The sequence below is a fragment of the Anser cygnoides genome, chromosome Z (assembly GCF_040182565.1).
Source record: "Anser cygnoides isolate HZ-2024a breed goose chromosome Z, Taihu_goose_T2T_genome, whole genome shotgun sequence".
In the NCBI taxonomy this organism is placed as follows: Eukaryota; Metazoa; Chordata; class Aves; order Anseriformes; family Anatidae; genus Anser; species Anser cygnoides.
The window spans coordinates 78058473-78083142 of record NC_089912.1 but is presented as its reverse complement, the minus strand read 5'-3'; the positions used below and the strand labels follow the sequence as shown (position 1 = coordinate 78083142).

The 24670-nt window shown below is 36.9% G+C and overlaps 1 protein-coding gene across 4 annotated transcripts in view; it reads right to left on the bottom strand.

The window, feature by feature from the left end:
• The window catches only part of HOMER1 (homer scaffold protein 1), an 85609-nt gene that overhangs the window by 22701 nt on the left and 38238 nt on the right, over positions 1-24670 (bottom strand). For all 4 annotated transcript variants that reach the window (XM_066988492.1, XM_013190879.3, XM_066988493.1 and 1 more), the window contains exon 5: positions 21831-21973. In XM_066988492.1, the coding sequence (XP_066844593.1) occupies positions 21831-21973 (143 nt within the window). The remainder of the gene's footprint in view (positions 1-21830; positions 21974-24670) is intronic.

Below are 24670 nucleotides of genomic sequence, written 5' to 3'. Positions count from 1 at the left end.
GGACTAAATGTTCAAATGAGAATAGAAGTGTGCAAATCATCAAAACTTCAAATTCGGAAAGTACTCATCAACAGAATTTTTAATATAGATTTATCATTACCGGAAAACAACCTCTACCCTACTAGTTCAAGAGGTTATTTTCTTTAAATAAAATGTTATGGATGATGAAATCCAACCAGCTCCAGGGAAGACCTCATTGCAGCCTTTCAGTCCTTAATGGGGGCTTATAAAAAAGGTGAAGAGTGACTTTTTACATGGGCAGATAGTGATAGGAGAAAGGGTAATGATTTTAAACTAAAAGGGGGAAGACTTAGATGTTGGTAGGAAATTCTTCACTCAGAGGGTGGTGAGGCACTGGAACAGGTTGCCCAGAGAAGTTGTGGATGCCCCATCCCTGGAGTTCAAGACATCAAGTGGATAGGGTCCTGGGCAACCTGATCTAGTGTGAGGCATCCCTGCTCATGGCACGGGGATTGGAACTAGATGATCTTTAAGGTCCCTTCAAACTCAAACCATTCTGTGATTCTAGGAAAAGTAACAGCATGTAATTCTAGAATATGCACATGATTAGTCATCATTTTAATATATATGTATTATGTATAAGTGCTTTTTCAATGTATTACTTAATGAAAGACATTGTAGGGAAAGATTTGTCACCAACATGATTAAGAGAGCTAATGTAGTGCTTTGGAACTACAGATTAGTTGACCTAATGCAAGCCTTCTATGCCTGAAATATACTTTTTATTATTATTATTAAATACCATACTTAATTTGGACTTACAAAATCAAAGATCTTGAATTTAAACAGCCTAATACTGTTAATAATTCTTCAGTAATATCAGCAAAGAACCTAAAGATTAAGAAGCATAGAGATATTATTCCTTTATTGCAAATAGGATTGTGATGTTGGGATTTATTGACGTAGCCATGGAGGAACAATTCTTGCCTATAATTTAGTTACTATCTGCGCAAATACAGGATTTTAATTTTCAAAGATAATTAGTCAGCCATCATCCATAGACCCCATCCTTATACTTAGAATGCAAAGGAAAAACATCTCAGATATATCAGGTGATTGTATTTCTATGCAAATAGGTCATTACCATTTACTTTTATAAAGACAACCACATGTGAGTTGCACACCTACATGAAAAATACATATAGAAAATAATTAATTTTTGTCTAATTAACTTACTAGTAAAGGCATCACTGACAACTAATGATCTGTAACTCTAACCAAAATGACTTTGCACATAAGTTTATAGTGAATTATGAATAATTATTGTAATCTATTTCTAATAACTAATATAATTTAATATCACAGAATCACAGAAAGGCTTGGGTTGGAAGGGACCATATGTTTAATTATAGTTTACTGATATTTTGTATATAAGCTCATAGGCTTATTTGAACTTTGCACATATGAATCATTCTGCCACCATTTCACCCACCAAGTTTCTTTTTCTCACTTCTTGCATATGCACAGCCTGTTCCACAAATGCACATTTCAAAAACATTATGATTCCTATAAAAACTCCTTAGGTGTTCAAAGTCAACCAGTCACTAAGTGCCACTCATTATCAACTCAGATCACATCTACAGTTTCACTAAAATGGGATGTCTGATTCTTCCATGCTCCTGCATTTTCTTCCAGATATACTGCTTCTTCCCTTGAACAGGAATACAAATTCTTTGCATGCACACATTTGCAGCTTAAGAATTCAACCTGCATAAGTATGTTGTTTTGTTTTGTTCTGAAAGCCAGGCATCCTTTTACTAACAACGTCACGATTTAAATACTTATTTCTTCATACTCGTCACAATTAACATCACTGGCTTCCTGGCACAATTTAAGTTTTAAGTTAGTTTTTCAAAAAAAGAGACATTTTTCATACCTGTTCTTGCCTGCTTCTCATCATGAAAAGCTCCACTGAACTTTTAAAAGTATCATAACAGAAAATGAAGCCTTGTCATTTCCTTGTGAAAATTCTGAATGTTTGAACACAGATGACAAACTGCTTTACAAACATACCTGCACAAGTGTTTCTACAGCAGTGGAGGATAAGCCCAATGCAAGAGCAAAAAATAGGTCTGTTATGGTTAACAGCAAAATACAAGTTTTATTGTCTCCACTGAACATGGTATACAAAAAAATTCTTCCGTAACACAGGTTTAGGTCACACTGATTGTATGTAAAATTATCTCTACAGTGATGACTGTTCATGGGGTTGTAAGCACTTCTTAGCAAGTAAAAACTCAAAAACCTCCCAGAACCTCTGATCCTTGGTGTTGGCCACAGTATGTGGTATGTGGGTAATGTTAGACATGTTCACTGCCAGAATGGTGCATGGTGTCCACCTTCAAGGCAAAGGATTCAAAGTCAGATATTTAACTTCTATAGCACGCAATAATTTAATCACTACCACAACACACTCCTAGACCAAACCACTAACTGGTATCCTATGGCATAACTGTGACACCCCTTGAGACTGAAATAGGATTCTACAATTTTCAATACTTTTAGGCATTCTGACCAATTAACATTGACCTGATCTCCATTCTCACTAGGTATTAGCTACAACTCCAGTAAGTGACTGAGGAATAGCTTTGCTATCTGTCCATCTGTGACCTGAATAGAATGCGAGAGGCTATAAATGCATGATTATCTTTCTCTGCGAAGTAGGTCACTTAAGGAAAATTAATCCTAAAAGCTCCAGTCCCATGTTTAGGCAGTTGGAGAAGACTTGCAAATGCAGGTGCAGGGAGCCCACATTAATGAGTTGCATTCAAAATTAAGTTACTTCAAGAGATCCCTTCACAAAACAAAGAAACAAAAGCAGTCCAAGTTAAAAGACATTTTCTGCTTTTGGAATCAGTGTTGCTTATTCATTGCTTGCTGCATTGCAGGCAATATCAACACTATAAAACATGGTTTAAGCTTTAGTTTAGATTTACAGAAATAAAGGGTGTGCAGAATTATGCTTTATTAATATTCTATGTTTTTAATTCTGGAACTGTTGCTTAAAAATGAATTAATTTAACAGTTGGATTTCTTACTCTACTGTAGTCATGGTTTCAAACTACATCTGCTCAAAGGCAAGTAAATTCTTTTCTTCAAGTGTCACTGGTCTCCACTTCAGATATATGGTGAGCAGTACTGTCTTGGGGTGGCAGAAATGAGGAATTTGGTTGAATGGAGGCTGAAGTACTTTCACCATACAATTTGACATCTGGTATAGTAACTAACTCCATAAGACTTGACAAATATGAATGGAGCAGAGTCCCTGTAGCTGCTGTTCAGATTATAAATAGTGGCATGTTCTGGAAGCAGACCAAGTGCCTGGTGATGTAAGCATTACCAATCAGCGAGAGAGGTACGTCAACCAGCTGGTAGCAACACATTAGCTGCACTGGCAGCAAAGGTTGATCCTTACTGACAGCCTTTCTTGTGAGCTGCACAGAGCAGCTCTTCAAGCTCAAGGAAGCAAAGGGTTCTTGTAAATGATTTGGTTCCCCTACAGTAGTGTCAGAGAGTTCTAGTGAATTCAATCAGCATCACTTCTCTTTGGAAGCATAAGGCAAGTGTTTGGACTTACATAAGGCTTTCAGCTGAATTTGGGAAGGAATTCTGCCTGAAGTCCTTATGCAATCCTTCACATGAAAGAAAGCCATGTAAGTGTTCTTCTACAGAGGCCTGAGAACGCTTAATGCTCCTGGCTGCAATAATGGAAACTATATGTGATGCTGTTAGAATAAGATGGTAAGCTTTAAAGTGTGGTTTAAGATAACTTGACAAGCTTCTGGATGATGCTGAGATCCCAGGCAAGAAGGCTGAGAACTCTGCAATGGGCTATGCTTGCAATTGCTTTCATTGGAACAACATGACTGCCCTGTTAGAGGCCAATGATGACACTGCTGGCACACAGGATGATTGCAGCATTCCTGATAGTATTCCTAAAAGTTCGCAAGAAGCCTTCTCTTTCATTCTCACTGAGAATTAGTCTTAGGCTCCTTACTTAACATCCTGATTTAGAAAAAAAACCAACTCACACTTCTGGCATTTTGGGAATTTCACCCCTTTTCAGAGATTTCAAAGAGCGTCTGCTGTGGCCATATATTAAAAGTGAAAAGTTACTTCCACTTCCTTCTTCTATGATAGAAAGGATTTAAACATTATGGTTTTAGTTTGTCCTGCTGCTAGTCCAAAGCACCATATGTCCTAGGGCATGAAATTAAAATTCTGTAGTCTCTCTTCCTCTCTCCTGAATCTTCAAAGCAAATTTGGAAGCAGAAAAGGGTTTTGTCATGTATTTAATTATACCTAACTAGGAGTCCTAGAGTGAGTGGGAAGCTGAAGAAAGTGCTGAGGACCAAGCAGGTCCTATCTCACCATTCCAGGAATAGGCAGGAAAGAAAAGTCTTGAGCTGTTTTGCCATTTTTGCCTTAATACAAAGCTGTCTGCTTGTACAGGCCCAATAGATTCAACCCTTGAAAAGACTCTGAACTTGTTTGCATGAAGGACACAGTCATCTGCTGTATAGTTAAGTAATTAGAATGAAAAACAGCAAAAGAAGGAAAGCTATGGACATAATGACAGCTTTTGTAGAAAGGAAGCCCAAAAAATAAGACAAAACAAAAAGACTTCTTCATGGCTACTGCTTATTGTGTTTTTATCAGTAGTTGTGACAAACCGGACACATGCAAAAGGAAGTTTTATTTCAAAAACTGGAATTTATTTTAAAAAATGGTAAGTCCTCTCAAAATTATAATCAAGAGATAATTACCAGGAAATTGCTTTGAGTTAAATATTTTCAGTGAGGCCAGTGAAAAACTAATTAATATTCAATGAGATTCTTATTCTTAATTAGAGTATTCAAAAGAATTTCTAGCAAAGGAGAATAGGTACCCTGGGGAGAGAAGTAGGAATGTTAACTGAGCATGAAAGATCTGTTCTTCCCTTTGGGACAAGGAATATCGACATGATCTCAATGGAGTTACATCAGCACAAAACCAGGGAAACATAGTTGTGAATCATCTCTTTAGACTGGAATAATGTGCACAGTTTAAATGACAATTTGATAGTAGCAAAAAAGATTAGGGAGGCTCATGAGGCACATAATATTTGAAGTGAGGAGATTAATAACACACCTCCTTGAAAGTGAGAAAGGCTACAGAATGGCTGAAAGCAGCAGGTGAGAGCATAACTTTTTAGAGTCTATCATTCTTCGCAAAGGTTGAAGGTTTATCCCACTCCAGGATGTATTTTCTGTTGTTGCTTTTTATTTCTATTTTTTTATTATTTTTTGTTTACACCTCTTTGCTCAACTCAGAGCTACAATATGCTTGAACTCCTAATTCCTATCTCAGTGTAGAAGACTGAAATGTAGAAGCTTTTCCTGCAAATTTGGAATGAAGGGTGCTTATGGAGTGATTAGTGATTTTTCTTTCAAGGTGTTCAAATATGACCTTTCATTTGCACTTAACCTTTGAGTTTGACTGTGCTCTCAGGTTTTGAATTGTCCAAAGCACACATACAGCTTGTGGACAGAAGTGTTGATTTTCCGGTGTTGTTATAAGCAGTTCTGTTATTAGGCATCTCGTCATGTTTTATCAGTCACTGGGGCAGGGTCAAAACCTTTGCAGAAGGAACCTTCTGCAAAGAAGCTGACCAAAGAAACCTCTCAGTAATGGTACAGACCTCTTCCACTATGTGGCACATGACTAGGCAATGAAAATCAGTGGCTATATCCTATTTATCTCTACCACCTAAATTTACATTCTATATTTCATAATACTGTCTTAATTCATCACAGGACCTACAGAAACCACCATAGCACAGACCTTTCAATATGGAAGCTCAACCCTGAGGAATAGACGACATTAAATTCTTTTTTAAGGACGGAAAATTCTATATAAGTATTTTGCACAGTATCCTAGTATCATACTCTTCAAAAGGTAACAAAGCTTGAAACTAAAATGCCCAGGTAAGGTGGTATTCACTGCTTACTGGAACACTAAGAGTCAATAGTAGTAGAAGAGTTTTTGAAAGCCACTCCATGGGATGCAGAAGATAGGGCATTAACATAAAACAAATGCTTCAGCTATGATCCTTATCAGTCAGGGATTTAGATCGCAGTCCTGACCCAGCTTAAAGTAGTGTTAAAAAAGAGTCACCCTTCTCCACAGAAGCAACGAAAGAAGTTTCCAAGCTTCTTGTATTGTCTGCTATTTACATAGCTGACATGTAAACTGTTTCTCATTAAACTTACACAATTAACAACTTAATGCATGTCTTTTGTATATTGTAACACAACACAAAAGACTTGCATTTAATCTAATTTATCACAGCAGCACCAAGAAAATCCCTGATTCCTCTGAAGAGGTTCAACTTTTATTTTAATTTTATTCTTTTAACGAGATCTAATTTTTGTCTTAGTCATTTGGTTTTATACAATAAAGGGACACTAGGTTATCTCTTCATGAAGGTCATATAGCATAAAACAAAATCAATAATTCTTTTTTAAAAACTTTTAGCTCTTTGCAAGAGCAAGCATAGCCAATTAATTCCTATCTTTTTGCATTAACCATTAAATCCTTGCAGACCTAAAATTTTAGCATACTCTGAAAAATTAAAGATTTGTCCTTGCTTTTTTATTAATAATACTTATTAGTATCAGTAAGAGTATTTTATTCTCATACTTGTGAGACCTTGCAGACCTAAAATTTCATTGCGTCCTCTGAAAAAGTAAAAAATAAAAGATTTGCCCTCATTCCTTTTCTGAAATTGCTTATCAGTATCACTAGAACTGATACTTTATTCTCACACTTGTAATGTAACTGATATTTTTCAAAACTAATAACCAGTCATTTTTTTTTAGTATATTAAATTACTATAGAAGATGAGGCATAATTCCATGCTGTTGCTATGGTGTTGAACACTTCAAATATTCCAACAAAACGAAATGTTCAAAAGCAACCTAGGTAATTTAGGAACTTATGTCTCATTTTCTAAAATGACCAGGTATTTGGCTGTGAAGAAAGTCAAACTGACTTGGGCTCCTATGGCACTTAATCAGTTTAAAAAAGTAATTAGATGATGTGGTTATCAGCAAGTGAGATAACAGGACACGATGACCCTGACTCTAAACTTATTTGAATTCTGACTCTGAACTTATCCGAATTATGGCCGCTTTCATTCTGGAACTCATTTGTACGGACAAGAATTTAAAGCAGTTTAACTGTAAATTAATTCTTTGAATTAGTACAGATTAATTTTCCAGAGGCCCCTAGGTAGAAAAAAGCCAGTTTCTTTCAAAAATCCTACCTATAACAACAATTTATGTGTACATTGATATGATCTGTTCTCTGTCTCTAATGTAAGAAAAGGTAAGAGACTATGTGGCAGCCCTGCGGTTCTCTTACTCATTTACTGAACGCTATTCTGGCTTTAAGGGTTTATCTGAAGTGTGCTCTCAATTACATCTCTGTGAGTTTGAGAAACTCTCCTACTTTCACCATGGCTATGCTGTGACAGTAAGGACAAGGAACAGCTCTTTTCCCAGTGATCACAACTCCACCACTAAGTAAAATAGGGCCAAAAGGCCCGGAGCTTCTGAAGGCCATACAAATTTGCAGTCTCCCCAGACATCTCCGATCCACACCAGTTGGCCCAATCCTGAGCACAGTTTGGATCATAAGACATGCACATAGGTAGGGTTAGTGCCCTTGCATCTACGGAGTCTTCCAAAATCACCCTACCAGGCTTTACGCCACCTGCAGCCCTCCCCTGCCCATCTGAAACACTTCTGGCCGCGCGTGCACGTCCTTGCTGTTGTGCAAGGAGAAGCCACGCCGGGGGTGGCAATGTAGCCCTCAAATCTTTGCAGATACGTGGAAGAGGAAAAGGACCCTACACAAAAGTAACTGTGCCGTGGGCCGCAGAGACACTGTGTGGGCCCATGCTGTAATACATGGATGTGGTTCAGGCCTTCAGTGTCCAGGCCTGTTTTATTTAGCCTTGTAGACATGGCCAATACAAGGCTGCTGCAGCTACAGGTCGATTCTGCGGAGATCAGCAGAGATAGACAGATTTGCAATGACAGAGTGAAGACAGGTAGAGCTACACCGGAGCGGGCTGAGGAACGGCAGCCAGGCTGCAGCACATATTGCAGCGAGGTGGTAAAAGGGCTCTCTCCCAGTCCTCTAAATCCAGCACACACGACACGCCAGGGTCGGAAATTCTTTGCAAAAGCTTCTGCCATGTTTCTGGGCACTATCACAGCTTAAACTAGAGTGCTGTGCACCTCAGCAGCACCTCTGCTGATGAGAGCAGCCATTACGAGTGGTATAATGTGAAAGATATGCATGCACTTATTTTAGACGTTATTGGAACTTTCTGTCAGTGATACCACAGGATATCTCAGTCTCTAAGACCCTTAATGATGGTTCCTGTTCTCACTATCACAACAAACTGAATCTAGCAGAACAACTATTGCAGATGCAGGGCCTTGCAACTCCACTACAGGTACAGAAAGACATCCTATAGAATGACAGAAATATTTGTATTTAATTAGGCAGTGGGAAAAAGGTTCTGAATGGTGACTACTTGGCGTCTGCCCAGCTAGTACATTAGGTTATGTGCCAATATCAAATAATAATAACTACTGGTGCAATTCATGTTTGAATTAGAATTGTCAATTTGCTTATCCTGGGAAATATGACGACATGAATTAATCGCACAGTTGGTATCGGAGATGAACTGTCAGTTTACATGCTGACAACAATATCATTTTATTCCATTAAGGGAACGGAAGCTACGTGAAAGCATGGCAAATTTAATTAAGCTTCATTTATCTCCTATGATAGCCGTACAATTACTCAGAGGCAATAGCTTAAGTACACAGCGCAAACTAAATAACCTGTGGAGCTGTCAGAATTATTTTGAAGAAAAAGCAGTAAGTCCACATGAACTATGTGACCACAATAAACCACATATTGACTGTACACATTTGAACAAAAGAACTTGCTAGTGTGTTGCAGCACTTCTCTGTGGATACTACCATTCACGTCGTTTTCCATCACAGCTTTTTAAAGAGAATCAAAGTACTAAATTGTTGTCTTGTTTAAACCAATTCTGAACCCACAAAAAGAATATATTTCTTGCACTAGGTTGGTCCTAGAGTCAAATTTACTAAAGAGAGATTGAATTGATGAAAAAAGATTAAATTTGATTTGAAAGTCTCTAATACTGGCACTCTTTGTATGACAAACAGGTGAATACTTGGAAGAAACAGACCCCATATAAGTTTCTGTCTTTCCCCTATTGTAAAATATCAACAGTTTTTCTTTAAGAAAAAAATCATAATGTCATCTTCCTTAATTCACTGGTCATTGCTAATTCTTTTTCATTCAGCCTAGACTTGCTGGATCTAAATGATTTTGTTTCCTTCAGCCTCTTTTCAGAACAATGCACAGGTCAGATGATTTGGCTCATAACTCAGCTTAAAGTTAGAAAGTGAAAAAATATATAGACCAGTTCTTCCAAATTCAACACTTCTTTCAACTGAACTACCAGTTTTAAAGAAGAATATAAAGTTTTTGTCCCTACTCATATCCCCCTCAATTTACACAACTCATCACAAACCCAAGAGGGATGCAAAGAGTAAGAAGCAGCATGTGACTTCTGCTAGTTGTGATTTCACAGACAGCAAAATTTCACAAGGCTATGCCTACATGTCACAACAGTGTTGGAGCACATTTATTTTCTAACATTGTGAGCTCTATTTCACCTTCATTGATAAGGCATCTCGAATAGGAATAGGGTAGGGCAAGCCACAGGATGTGAAGATGTTTAAAAGCAAGCAAGATGCTTAAACTACTGGGAGGCTTTCCCGAGCCTCCCACTGCTCTGAATGAATGTTAGCCCAGCACAGATGAAACGAGGTGAATGTATAAGTTGCAGTCACACGCAGTGACTGGATCACAATTTGAGGACATAGCAAGCTATTTTAGTGATCCTCTTAAAATTCAGGCCAACTTAATAGGAATGTATAGCCTACATGAAAAAGTATTTGGTTTGAGACAACAAACCCGTATTTCATTTCTATGCTTATTCTTGCTAAAGAGAGGATTTTTTTTTTCCCCAGCAAATGAAAGAGTTGGATAACTTACTACTAGCATGAAGCACAGTTCAGTTGGTGTATGTGTGTGTATGTTTTGTTTTGCTTTGTATGGGCCTTGCTGTTTAAATAAAATGACTTTGTAATTTCCTATGTGGTTGCAGCCTCCCAGAAGAATGGTTTCCAAAGTTCTAAGTTGAATTTTGAAGCTAAACCCTTTGCATTTCATGAGAAGACAGAATGCCATTACACTGAAGTGCCACAAAATAAAAATCGTAAAGGTGACAACCCTAAAATCATCACAATGGATGGACCACTAACAATGTTTTATTATTGTATACTTGAGAAAACAGAGTCCTAGACATCTGAGGCATTTTATTTCATCACTTTCACCCAGCTCCAGCTTCCTTCATTTGCCATGTGGCTTAAAAGCCAATAAAGAGAAACCCCCATATTCTACACAATTGCTGATTTGTGTCCACCCAATTCATTACTGACAAAACTCTGACAAACAAAAAAATGTCTCTTTTTTGCTTTCCTAAAGCATAAAACTGATGAAAAATTAGAGGTGATGTTGATCTCCATTTAACTGTATTCCCCATTCTATTCTTCAAGCTCAAGAAGAGATTATATCAAGTACTTCATATTTTTGACATATAAAATATTCCACTTCCATTTTTATGTGTGCCTACCCCTAACCTCTACCCACATCTTCAGGAAGAAGGTTGATGCCATGGAACTTCTGCAAAGGGTCTGCCTAACAAAACACGACAGAAAATAATCAATGTGACAGCCATCCCGATACAACTATTTTCAATAACACAACTGATGCATGTGGAGCCTCAACAACGCTTATGTACATTCCAATGCATTTTGAAACAGCTTACAGCTTTGGACTCTTACTTTATCAATGAGCTTTTACTTTAGTCTTTCAGGGGCTTGAGCTATCTTGATAGGAACCGTCACCAAGAGGGGGGAGTCAAGTGAATTAAATAATAGCCTACCAAGGAGCCATGGCAGGATGACAGCAATGCCAAGGAGCAGGGTAATGTTTTACCTCCATAGAAAACATGACACACAACTCTGAATTGTAATGTTGGCAGGAGGTACAACCTTACGCTGGACCCAGTAAACAGAGCTTAGTGGATGAAATCCATCTTCTCCGGGTTTAGATGTTTGAAAGCTAAGACAAGTATCCTCAGATGGCAATTCATCAGACCAATCTAAGGTGACTATCTAGGGTGAAACGCGTCAGGCACTATAGAAGGCATAATTTACAGGCCTCAGTGTCACACAAATGAGACAGATTTTTGCTGATTTACCCCAGTGAACACAGGCCACAGAATGTTCCAGAAGAATTACTACCTTAACTAGGTTTACTTGTAAAGCCTACCTATAAGTAACGGAAAAATCTTCTGCAGTCCTAATTCATCTAACAAAAATGTTATGCTCCAAAGAGTATGATACTGATAGGTCAGTGTGGATCTTCAGGATTTAGACTCAAAAACAAGCTTTTTACTTTATGTGAAAATCCTGGCCGCTGGTCCTATATCTCTTGCAGGGATGCAGTGACCCCTCAAAGCATACACAGCTTATGAAAGTCAGTCAGCTCTACTGCACAGAAGTTCTGTACAAAAATTACTTTGATGAAAGCTATTTTTTGCTTAAGAGTTTTATTTGAATATGAAACAATTATTTTAAAAATACACTAAATAGTCATGCTATATATTTTTAATATAGAAAGTCCTCTAAACTGCTTTTCTCTGCTTTGTCAAACTTTAGTTTTTAAATACGAGTTCTTTCTAGAAGCGGGCAGAGGTAACCCGTTTGGCAGGATCCTATCAGTAAACATAAAAAGACCATCAAATGGCTTTATCAAGTTCACCACGATTTCTCTGCACCACACAGACTACCCTGTGTTGGCTCTGAACTGAAGAATTCAACAGGCACAGCACAGTCACTGCCTAAGCTGGGCTCCACATGTGCCTGGAAGTAAAAAATATTCTAGGCGAAAGAAGTGTTCACTCAGCTCTATTCAAGCCTGTTTGCTCTGTGACCTCTGGAGGAGTCCGTACCAGCTGCTCTAGTTATTAGTTAGCATGAACTATGGCAAAAGAACAGGAGGTGCAACCACTTCTAAAACTCACACACCTTCTCTGCTTCGTATAAACCCAAGCAGAATTTGTCAGAGCAGGCTATTGATTTCATAACTTCAACAGGAAAAGAATCCATAACTTAAATAAAATATTTGTTGTCAGCTATCAGTGGCTCTGACTTCTATGGACAATCCCCCAGGAGAAAGTTATCTAATAAATTAAAAATTAATTAATTTATAAGTCCATATGGACTTCATTAACTCAACCTGAGTGCTTTGCAAATGGCAAAACACTCATTTCTGAATCTATGTAGTACCTTTAGTCCACAATTAATAAATAATTCACCATGACTGAAAGCAGAAACACTATATGACTTAAGATGATAGGCACCTTATAACTCAGGTCAGATGTAATGTGAATTCCCCTGCCCCATATCTTTATATCCTTATCCTACAAGGATAAATTAAATTACAGGCTCTTAAGCTTAAATCACTGCAGAGGATGGTGCTGGGTAGATTGATTTCTGCTTCCAGAGTTCCCTCTTCTCCAAGGACACGGGACAGTTAAGAAGGGACTAATACAGAAAAGACTAGAAGGAATATAAAAATCCATAAAGTAAATTGATCATTTCATCTTCAGTGTGAGCTGCTAAAGCTGTGTTTTTTTAAAAGGTGTATTTATTTATATTCTGCTTGGAAGTTTGAGAAAAAAATTAGTTCTGTGGTGTTTCAAGAACAGTAACTGAGTCATTTGTGTTGTCATCATACTTGTATGTTATCAACCGGTATTCCAGATGACAGTGAAACTGTAACCACGCAGTACACAAAAAAAATCAGAACTGGGTATCTATCTACATGTATATGTTCAACTTCTCATATGAGAACTATGTCTCATGACCCACAACTACACCTCAGAAAACATAGAAGACAAAGAACAATGTTGTTATCAGCAAGAGAAGGACTAAATTGGTATTAGATTTATTCAGCAACTTGGAAACCCAAAGAGCCTGCATTTGTAAAGACCTAATAACTGAAAGGTTTGGGCTTATTTTTTGTTGGAGCTTTTTTACAGCTTCTTTTGTTCATATGATTTAATTTTAGATCCCATCTTTTCAGTAAACTGGGAAACTAATTTTTGGAATACAGGTGAACTTACAGAGTTACAAGTGGAGAAGTTTCTTCAGTAAGAATACACAATACAGAAATATTCAAGAAAGAATGGTTTTGGGATACAGGTTTACAAGGGCTTGAAAAAAATAAAGCTATAATTTTAAAGTCTATAATTGGAACGACTTGTAACAGATTTTAACATACCAGACTGACAATGTTGGCCTTCTGAGCTATGAAAAACAAAGTTGTCTCTTGTTTTCTGCATTTTTGTTTAAATATATTTTTTAGCTTGTGGACTTTGAGCTCAAAATTGTTCAGGGGTGCTTCATATTCCTGTACATCTCAGGAATATGACAGGGGCATTTTACCATGAATATAGCACTGCAATAAATTAAACAAGTTCATCAATGTTCTGTATAATGATTTTACATTCTTCTTTACATCTTCCTTTCTCTGAAACTGTGTAGCCATTTCAATGTTTTCTATGTGGATGGGAATACATAACCTGAAACCCAGATTTAGACTATTCTCCAGTTTCACAGAATGAGATTATGACTCCAGAGTCCATTCTAGAGATAGAAAACAGCAAATGAACAAATCTGGAAAAGTTTCTTTAGTGCTTGTTTACTGAAACAGATGGTTGCATAACTGTTACGTTTTTGTGCTGGCAAAGATAGGTGGCCTAAGTCTTGCACCTGAAATGAAGCAGCTATATATCAGCTACTATGAACTTTTACTCTTCTAACATACTTTTTACAGTCCGTTGGGCCATTATTTGAAGAGGTCCACTTTTGGGGATGCAAAGCACCTGTATGTACTGATGAGTGCAAAGTGGGTGATACTCTTACCTGCCAAACAGATTGCCATAGGAAAGTCTTGTTTACAAATAGTCAAATTCCATACTCTAAAGAAAGCCCCCAACTTCCTCATCAAGAATTGATCCTAAAATGAAGGTATACTTCTACACATCAACTTTCCTCACCAATCAGGATGAGACAGCGAAGTCTGAGTAATCAGACACTGTTAAAAGTATATTCATATTTGCCCTGCAAAACATCCCCTCTGCCTTTTGCTTTTCATAAAAGGTTTCTCTTTTCAAGGGTCATGACTGTTAGAAAATGCACTTGAGACCTCAGGGATTGATAGAAATGTGTTTTTTTCCTGGTAACTTCAGGTGTTAATGTCTTTCTGTTCATGTAGAACACATTTTTTAAATGGGTGTCTGAAAAATATCTGTAAATATATACTGAGGTTTCCAACCCAAACAAGGCATGCCATTTGTACATTCAAAGTATTAAGTCTTTCCACACATGATTTATAAAAAATGTAAATTCCTCAAAGTGGCCATTTCCTTTCAACATTTTTCACTTTTTTTTTCTCCCCTCTGGAGAAGAGTGATTTGAGAGCTGCAGCATTTTTTGGTGTCTGCTCTTTAATGCTAAAATGTTGAAAACAGTTTCAAAAGACACTGGTAGAAGAAGTATTTGCTATAGTTAGAAGTGCTGACCTAACTTCAATGAAAATTATCCAGACATCTCTGGTGTATTAAAGACAACCTCTCAGACTTATTCATGATGTCCTGGGAAAGTTCAGTTTGGAGTTTATCCCTAGTTATTGGTAGAATGGTTTCCTATGAGGACTCTCAGCAATGTCAAAAGACACTGAATAATGGAAGTATGAGTGAAGAAAATATGAGGTACGAACTGTCTACATAAGATCACCTATGACTACAGTTGGAATTCTTCTTGAAAAGATGACTACATGTTTGAGCTTAAAACTCAGAAAACCACAGATATTCTAAATACTATATGTACAAATAATCCCATAAAATAAACCTCACAGACACTTGCTTACAAGTTTAAACAAGAATACACACCCAGTACCAGAACATACAACAGAAAAAGTTCATTGTGCCACTAAATTACTAGGAACACATAGAATAAAGAGAATAGCTCCACCATCAGTGCCTAACTAGCAAAAAAGCCACTATGTATCAACAGTAGAGTCCTAGAGGGAGTATGTATTCTTGAAATGTATTCTTGAAAATACCTAACAAAGTTCATGATTTGGTGCTGTATGTGATAATCATAACAGCAATGTTTACCTGTTAATATTAAAAGATTACAGTTGGTGAAATATCATCCATATTTTGGATTGGTAAAACAGAAAGGCTATATTCTTTTAAAAAATGAAAGTTTATTCCTTAAGCAATTTAGCTCTTTCATTTTTACCAGGATTTTTTTTTTTAATTCTTATGCATATGATTGAAAGGGGAAAAAATTACATATTCCAAATTGTATGCCTTTTTTTTTTTTTAATTTAAATTACATAAGGATTGTATTCCTCTTCTAAGAATGTACTTGACAGATAAGTTAGAAGAGTGCTCACTGGTCCCTGAGGATGGTATTTACATCATTGTTTTTCAAACACCCAGCTCTCATCTTCTGAATCACCCCTTGGAGCACTCATTAAATAAGTGACAGGAAGTGGATAATTCACATGCTCCAAACTAGAACTTACTTAGGTGCTCAAGGGAGGCAGTGAAATTACTTTTTTTTTTTTTTTTAAAGTGTTTGGCTATTTTTAGTTTTGGCTCTCATCCATTCCCACAAATGTTACAATCTACATTATCAGCTGCTTTTTTTGAAAGAGCAAAAGCAACACATCCACCATGGCCATTCTAGTAGGTGTATACAAGTCCTCTCCACCTCTCCTTCCATACCTAGAGACATCTTATGAAAATGTTACAGTATGACCTGTACTATACTGTGCTTGACACACTACTGAATTGAAAATATGTAATGGTTTAGCACATATTCTAGATTTCCTATAGCATTTTCAGTAATTGTTACAATCATGGAAGTCAGAGAAAAAATAATTTACACAAACACAAGATCTTCACTTCAAATCAATTATTTCCTAGCATGAACTTTTATTGCAAAGTCAGCTGACTTGAGCTAAATCCCAGTCACCTAGGCATAAGCATAGGAGTGAGGGAAGCAGTGGGAGTTGGGTCAGGGAGGAAAGGAAGAACAATCCTTCTCCATGTGCTTCTTCCTGAGACCACCAGGGTCTTGCTGGTAGAGCACAAGAGGCAGAAGAACACCACAACTAAGGCCTTCACAACATCAAACAAAATGTTGTTTGAGGTGAAGTCAAGAAGTAGTTTTAAGTTGCTCTATTAACCAGTGCTTATACTGACAATGGGAACCTGTGAGTTTCTTCTCTAAATGTGCCTGAAGAAATAATAATCTTTTCTCTACAGAGTAATTGAATTTACCAGTGTTCCTCTGATGTGCTCTAAGATACCACAGTTCATTGTAGCACCGTGCAGTCTGAAAACAGTTATTGCCTTTTATGTTATAGAGAAACCTTTTCAAAAGGTCTAGCTTTAGCCATCTCCATTCCTGGAGGTTTTCAAACCAACTAGGTGAGGCCTAGAGCAGCTTGATCTGATCTCATGGCTGACCTACATTGAGCAGGAGCTTGCATTAAACACCTCCTGATGTTCCTCACAACAGAAATTAACGCTATGATCAGTTTAGACAGCATTGAAAGTCAAGAGTTAAAAAAGTTATGCATGCTCCCACCCCTATTTGGTAAAAAATCTACATATAACGCTATAAGGAATATCCAAGCATTAGGATTTGACTATAAATTGAAACAAAAAAAAACAGCACAAAAACTTAACTCAAAACTTGTCTTCAAAGCCAACTTAATTCAACATGATCCACAAAATACTTTTACTGTAATGTAACTAAAATATTTTAAGCTTATAAAAGTGCATGGTTATGATACACAAAGTGAAAAGTCTACTGAAGAGATTTCTGCATACAACTTTTAATGAAAACTCAGTTAAAGAACATGAGCTAGCAGCAAGATCTTAGGAGGATCTTATCTTTTTTCTTGTTGTTGTTACAGCATTGGATTTACATGCAGCATTATTAAATAGTAAGCTATCTAGACAATAACATATCTAAGATTAAACATCATTTGAAATAAGTCCATTTTCACTAAGGCAATGAGTCAAAATTTTATATTAAAAACTTGTTTGAATACAAAAATAGGAATTTTAACGAACAAGCAACAAACACGTATATTGTGTAATCAAAACATTATGTTATAGAAAATCCAAGTTTCATTAAGTTTAGATGGAACATCTTTACTTATTACATGAAAAAATGACGTAACAGGTTCAAGTCATGCTTGACAGAAAATTGAAGACGTTCAATATTCATCCCAGAAGAATCCTCTTATAGTAAGTCTTTTTCTGAAAGCATGTTTTATCCCACAGCTTTCTAAAGTGCCAAGAATGGAATAAAACTTGTTACAAACAAATGTATTCTTTTCAAAGGGGGAGAAAAAGCAACTTCACCAAGCAGGTACCAAAACATTCCAAGCAGCAGTTGGAGATTTACATACTATTCAGTTTTTGTATTTGAATTATATTCTAAGGCTGAATAAGCTTAGAATAGTATTCCTTTGGGCTCATTCAGACGACTAGGCATTCTATACTATGCACCAGCATGATTAAAACTTTTAAATAAAAGCCAGGTGCACGCACATCATAAGCGGTTACAAATTTTTTAGCATCTTTTTTCTCTCCAAACTCCATTTCATGACCAACCTATTTTTCAGTTTAAAAAAGTCACTAAAGAATACACAAAATATTGGGGGGAAAAAAGGAAGAAATAAAAAAGAACAATGTCTAAGCAGACCACAATTTAGTTAAGAAAGAAAATCTATACCTTTTCCAGTCATATTTAAAATATTAGATTTGATTAACAAGCATTTGTTACAAAAAAAGCATTCCTGGACTAACCATAGTTCAGAAAAGGACTGATCAGTGTCTCAGTCAAGATTATTAAAATTCTAATGCCAGGTTTATGCTACTTTTTATTTTCATTTATTCTGGCAACATTTAGTAATGACAGCAGTGCTCAGGCTATACATTAAAAGAAGTAGAAGTTCCCAAGTGATATTAGTTCATAATTCAACGTTAACCATATTTAGTTTAAAAAAAAAAAGGTTTAAAAGAGGTTTAATTGCAAGAGTTTATCTTTCTGTGCAAGGCTGATGACTGTTTAATATCCTTTTCTCTCGAGCATCTGACTAGAAACACACTGCTTGTGAACAGCTTTAGGACTTTCCAGTTACAGATAAATTGAAGCAACTAGACTGATTTTTGCTCTGTTATGCTCATGGGACATGAATGGAATTATGGACATATACTAGTCAAAGTTCATTTCAATACTAGCAATTATTTACTGAAATAACTGGAAACTGAAGTTCTAATAACAAAACTCTGGTGACTTAAGTAATGCTTTTATTCAGCTTTTGGGTATAAATGGTCAAAAAGTAACTATAAATACCAAAGTAGTCTACATTTATGCTGCAGAAACAACACAAGCTCAACTACCTACACCAAAACATATGAAGTGCAGAGAAGAATGCTTGCAGAAGATGCCGTATCTGTCCAGAGAGGATGTGTTATAACAAAATGAAATTGAACATTTTTCAAGTATGCAGATTAAAAGTGACAAGATGTAGACTAAAGCATGAACTCCACACTTCTGATTTCTGACCTTGTCAGCTCCTATCAGGCCCTTCCAGTTCACACAAAAACACAGAAACTCCTTCCCCAGACCATTGTTTTGATAAACAACCCCCGTCAACCTTTTACTTCCATCCTCTACCGCCAAGACACCCGCACTCAGCTGTGCTCACTGACCCTCTCAGCAGCAACGTGGTTCCCACCTCAACCGTGTGGTGCCATGGCACCTTGTCCTGCCCACAGACCTCCAACTTTTGCCCCGTGGCTGCCCAGGCTCCTGCCAAGTGGCTCCACATGTGCCTTCCCTATGCTCCAGCCTATGCTGAGGACCTTCACTGGATGAGCAGGTACTGTCATGCCATAGCAGAATATAGCTTTCCTATTCACAGGAGAAATGAAGCACGGCCAGCATCAGTAATTCACACATCCCCTACAGCTGAACTCATTGGAGGGAATACTGTATAACCTTTTCTTCTGAATAGCAGCTAGCATCTGATCAGTTCCTGAAATAAAGGTAAATATGTACAAAGCATTGTTGCACACATGACTAGACACACGCCTTCCAGTGCTATCCTCCTCACCCTGAAGCACTACCTAAACTTTCCTTTTGCTGAAACGCGGGGTGCGGGAGGCTCAGTGATCAGCAGAAGTCAACAAGGCGCAGAGGGAAAGGGTTCAGCGTGGCAGCCCTTCTCCGTCAAACGTGGAGTGGCACCAATGCACAGCTTCAGCAAAAGGACAGGAAACCAGGAGGACTACAATCCTTTTCCATACCACTGACACATGGAAAGCCCAGGGAGTTGCAAATGATCAGAGTGTAGTTTACCTTTTTTTTTTCTTTTTAAACTGGGGACAGGCAGACTGCCTGCAGAGAGCACTCTTCCAGCCAACACACGTAACTAGGTATCTCTGCTTAGTTGCCCACTTAATATTATCACATCTTCTCAAAAATATGCCCGCTTAGACACAACTAACACAATCCTGGAGGCCCCACCTTCTATCTCTTTCATGCATGTATTATATAGTGCCATTTTAGAGAGCCTTCATTAAAGCTAACAATTAAATCCAATTGAGGCAGCTCATTCCCAAAGTTCAGACATCAACTTGTAAAATATTATGGTGCCTGGGAAGTACCTGGCAACTTCTGAAACATATAGGATTTTAAATGGTAGCTTCCCTCTGGTTGAGACGGTGTTCCTTGACACTCACACACACACACAAAAGGCTTCTTTGCTTTCTATGTGAAAACAATTGTGAGAAAGCACTTAAAAGCACTTTCTTTTGAGTTAAGTAGCAGTATATAAAAAGCCTCAGTTGGGCTTTTCAGTGGCCTACACAAATTTTTATTTATAAAAATTATTCTAGCTAGTGGTATATGACAAGACAAACTAAAAAAAGGCACTCACACTGCATACATGAAAGAAAAATGCAAAGAATGTAAGTTTTGTAACCTCTATTCTACCCCATCTTACAACTGGAAAGTTTCAACAATATCTTCAGTCACGCTCAATGCAGAGCAAAGTAGTCACTACATTAGCATACCAGAAAACACATCTGTGTGTACAAAAAGAGAGGGAAGATCTTGCAGCTACAACAACAACATAAAAACATTTCTAGTGTGTGGACTTTAACACAACTACTTTTCACAAAAATATTGAGAACTCCAACGCAGAAGTAACAAGTTTAAATGAACTCTTTACAGAACACTGACAGATGTGCAACATTTGTAATACTCTTTCAACATGCACATAGTACTCTTACAAAGCAGCATTTCTTCTAAAATATATGATAGATGCACTGGTAACAGCTGAAGTATAAAAATAAACAGAATCATTCTGCTAAAAAATTAGTGCAAAAGTATCCTTTTTTCCTCATTTGAAAATGTAGATTATTTTTTCCAGATAACTTTAGTAGTATTATTCTCTTACATAAAATGAGAAGTCTTCAACAATTCCATCTTTGCTCATTTCAAATTATTTGCATGATACATCTGAGGTGCTAGTGTTCCCCAGATATTGATCTTACACTCTACTTAAGCTGCAATAAGACCATGTTATTTAAAAACAAATAAATGTAGAATACTTAGTTTTGCTCTAAGTTCATCAAATATTTATAGTACTCTACATGGTCTCAGTCCATAATGTGTTTTATTAAATGTATCCCACTTAATGATAACTTTTAACGAGCAAGATACATCCATCTTAACCCATTGTTTAAATAAAAAGTCCTTCTTTTTTAAAGAACAATGAAGTACAGCATTCATAGAATCACAGAATGGTTTGGGTTGGAGGGGACTTAAAGATCACCCAGTTCCAACCCCCTGCCATGGGCAGGGACACCTCTCACTAGAGCAGGTTGCTTCCTAGTGCAATGAATTATAATTCAGTCTGGAGCAGGACTACACATCTCCTATGTTCTTAAAAAAAGTTGAAAAATATTTTCAACTGTCAGAACTGTTCAATTAAAGATTGCTTTAAATTGTATAATCCAGAAGCATTGTAAGAGCCCCTTTTCTTCCAACAACTTGTCACTGAAAGGCTGATCCAATACTATCAGTCATTTAAAGAAAATGTGCAGAAAAAAATAAATTTAATTGGAATATTCTACAAAGCGGTTAACTTTACTAAGATCTCAGACATTGAAATAATGCTTCCTGTTAAAGGGACACCTGCACTAATGAGTGTTCAAGTGATTGCACTCAGCTGATAAAATTATAAAATAATGCCTCCCCAATCTCATTTCAAGATATTTCCTCATACATGGTTTTGGTTTGTGAAAACAAGGATTATATTGCAAATCTGAAAGCCAGTCCTGTATTTTATATTTTATAAAAAATCAGGTAACTTAATTCTTAAGTGTGCCAGGTAGAAGCCATGACATGGGAGAAGGTCCCTTTAACGAGGAAGGAGACAGGTATCACTTGATTAGGATGTGGGAATGGAATCTGTACCTATGGGTAAATGGCAATGCGTTCTGGGTTGGTTCAGCCCTTGGTTCTGAATTCTGTGTCACCTCCGGCGTCGCTCTCTCGTCATCTGTCCCATTGATACTTTCTGGTGTTAAAGGAGACTGAATATCCCCTCCAGCTGATTCCTTGAGTAAAACAAACAAATGATAAATTAGAATTAAAAACTGACCTCCTCAGGAAGACAATGTCCTTACAAGCACTAACAATAATTCTCAAATAAGATATTAATTTTAGGCAATATCGATGTGAGGCTCACAGATTTTCTGCATCTCCCATAGATATTTTTTCATCATGTGGTTTTAATTTAGAAGCATATTACCATCAGTTCACACTATCTTGTGCAAAACACAGCTGGCATATGATTTTCTTTGTAAGCCTCCAGCATCCTGCTTACTACAGACTTCTCTCACTCTTGCCTGATACTACATTCGATCACAAACTGATGACTACTCACACCCAGCATTCTTACCTCTCACTCTATATTCTAACACAAAACAAAAATTCTGATATGTGTTTCAAAATTCAGCCTTCACATTCTGTATTAACTGAAGTGAACAGTGGGAGGGTCCTTGTTAGTGCAGCCAGCCTCACACATGAGCCTCACTTGTAAAGAACACTTGGCCAGCTAAGTCCCTGCAAAACTTTCACAGTTACTTTAGCCTGGCCCTCACTCTTGCTGTTCATGGTACTATCTGGGAAGGATAATACTCCAACTACAACCAAACAACTTCCACTACTGCTGCATAACTGGATACCTGAAAAAAAATCAATGGCTATCTCCTATCAGAAGGCACTGGTGCATTTTCAATCACCCTTTACCATGCCAGCACGTACATTTGTATTTTGGCCAACAAATACTACTTGCTGTTTTCTAGTCACCAAAAAGTATGTCTTTTTATAAAACAATGTACACCATGTAGCCCACATCCTAACTTAGGACATTATAGGATTTACAATCCCTGTATGTTGTTTAATTTTAGCATTTTCTTTCCTAATATATTCTTTTTCAAATAATGGCTTTCAAAGGAGATAGAGTCATAAGCTAAGTAGCTCATCTTGATTTTAAAATACCTTTCTAAGCTTTTAGTAATCAAGTTGTAACATCTAACTCCAAGGAAGAAGACTCATGAACAGAGTTCAGGGGATGTCATGGACGGGTGTCTGAACAGTAGAGGATGGCTGAATAACAAGCTTTCCAAAAACTAAGCATCTCTATGGCCACAAAGCATCTAAACATCTGCATGGGTAACAGATAACGCTGCTATTTAATATAATTAAACTGAACCACAAGCACAGTCTCTGAAAGGCTAACTGCTTCTCTTTCCAGCTCTTTGAATTTTCCTTTTTTTTTTTTTCTGCATAGAAAGCTGAAGAACAGCAGTCACAGAAGGAACTGCAAAGCACCTAGAGATGCTCACTGTCTTAAAAGATCGAGCTCTAATTTTGAGCCTCCACTTGCAGCCTTCAACTACTTTACACAGATAAGGCTTTTTGAAAGCCAGTACTGAATCTGATCCTCCATCTATAGGAAAGGTGGCCCAGGAGTTGGAGACTTAACCAGATGGAAAAACGCAGATCTTTTGATGAATTTAAGTTCTGGCTTTCAACATCACCTTCCACAGAGCACTGGTGTTACTTAACCAACAATACAGTAGATCAAAGTTTTCATTGTACTTTGAATTACATTAAGCAGTTGCAGCACAACAATTATCAAAATTGTGCTTTTATTCTGACTTCTCACATAATGAGACATACATCTCACATTCTGACAAGTATCTTACTCTACAACACGAACTTGTGGGTGATACAGAGTCGTACTATAACATTTTAATACTAACTTGAAGTTCTATTGTATTTAGTGTTTATCAAGCAGCAGTACGTATGTGCACAACTGTCTCCATTCTGCACCTTTTATTAAATTCCTATGGGTTATAAAACAGAAAATAGTAATCCTAATTTGTTACACAAATTTACACGATAAATGCAAATTGTTTATTATATGAATGCAAATTGTTTCCTACTTTCAGAGAAATTCTGGTTTTTATTTTTACTTTTGTCATAATAATATAAAAGTAAAAAAATAAATCTTGATTTTTACAGAATGCTTTTAATGAACTGAAACTGAATTGAAATTAAGTGTGAAAAGAAAGCATAGTTGGCAAGATATTCAGGCACATACATTGTGTTATACAAATTAGGCATTTTTGTCTATTATTATCCTCTGATGTGGTAAACAGTTTCCACTAACATTAAATGAAAGGCATTATGGGCCCCAAAATCTCTGTTACTACCTCCTCTTCTCCAGCTGCACTACATGTTCTGAAAAATACGTACTATATCACATAAAGACTGGTTTGCTTTTATCTTTAAGCTGAAATTCCTACAACGTTATTATTACGCAAATAAAGCCAAAGATGATTTATTAACATGTTTTATTTATGAAAGCATGAAAACTATTTCAGTAGAAGAAAAATGTGCAGGTTCTACCAGGCCTATTCTTCAGTAAAGCACTTTCACAGACTTCTAATTTAAATGAAATTCAAGTGATAAAAACTCACACAGAGAAACATCACAGTCTATGTTATACCTAAAGTTTCACTGCCTGCAAATTCATGAGGGGCTGATATGTATGTAGAAGAGAAGCATCAGAACCTAGTACATATGTCTTCCACTAATGTAGGTCAGTCAGTGCTCTCATACAGTCACAACTATCCCTGCCACATTTATTTGCAGCCAAATGTAATAAAGCTGTCTATGAATAAAGCACCAAATGCAACAGAAAAAACATTACTTACACTGAAAAAAAAGCTTACAAATAACTT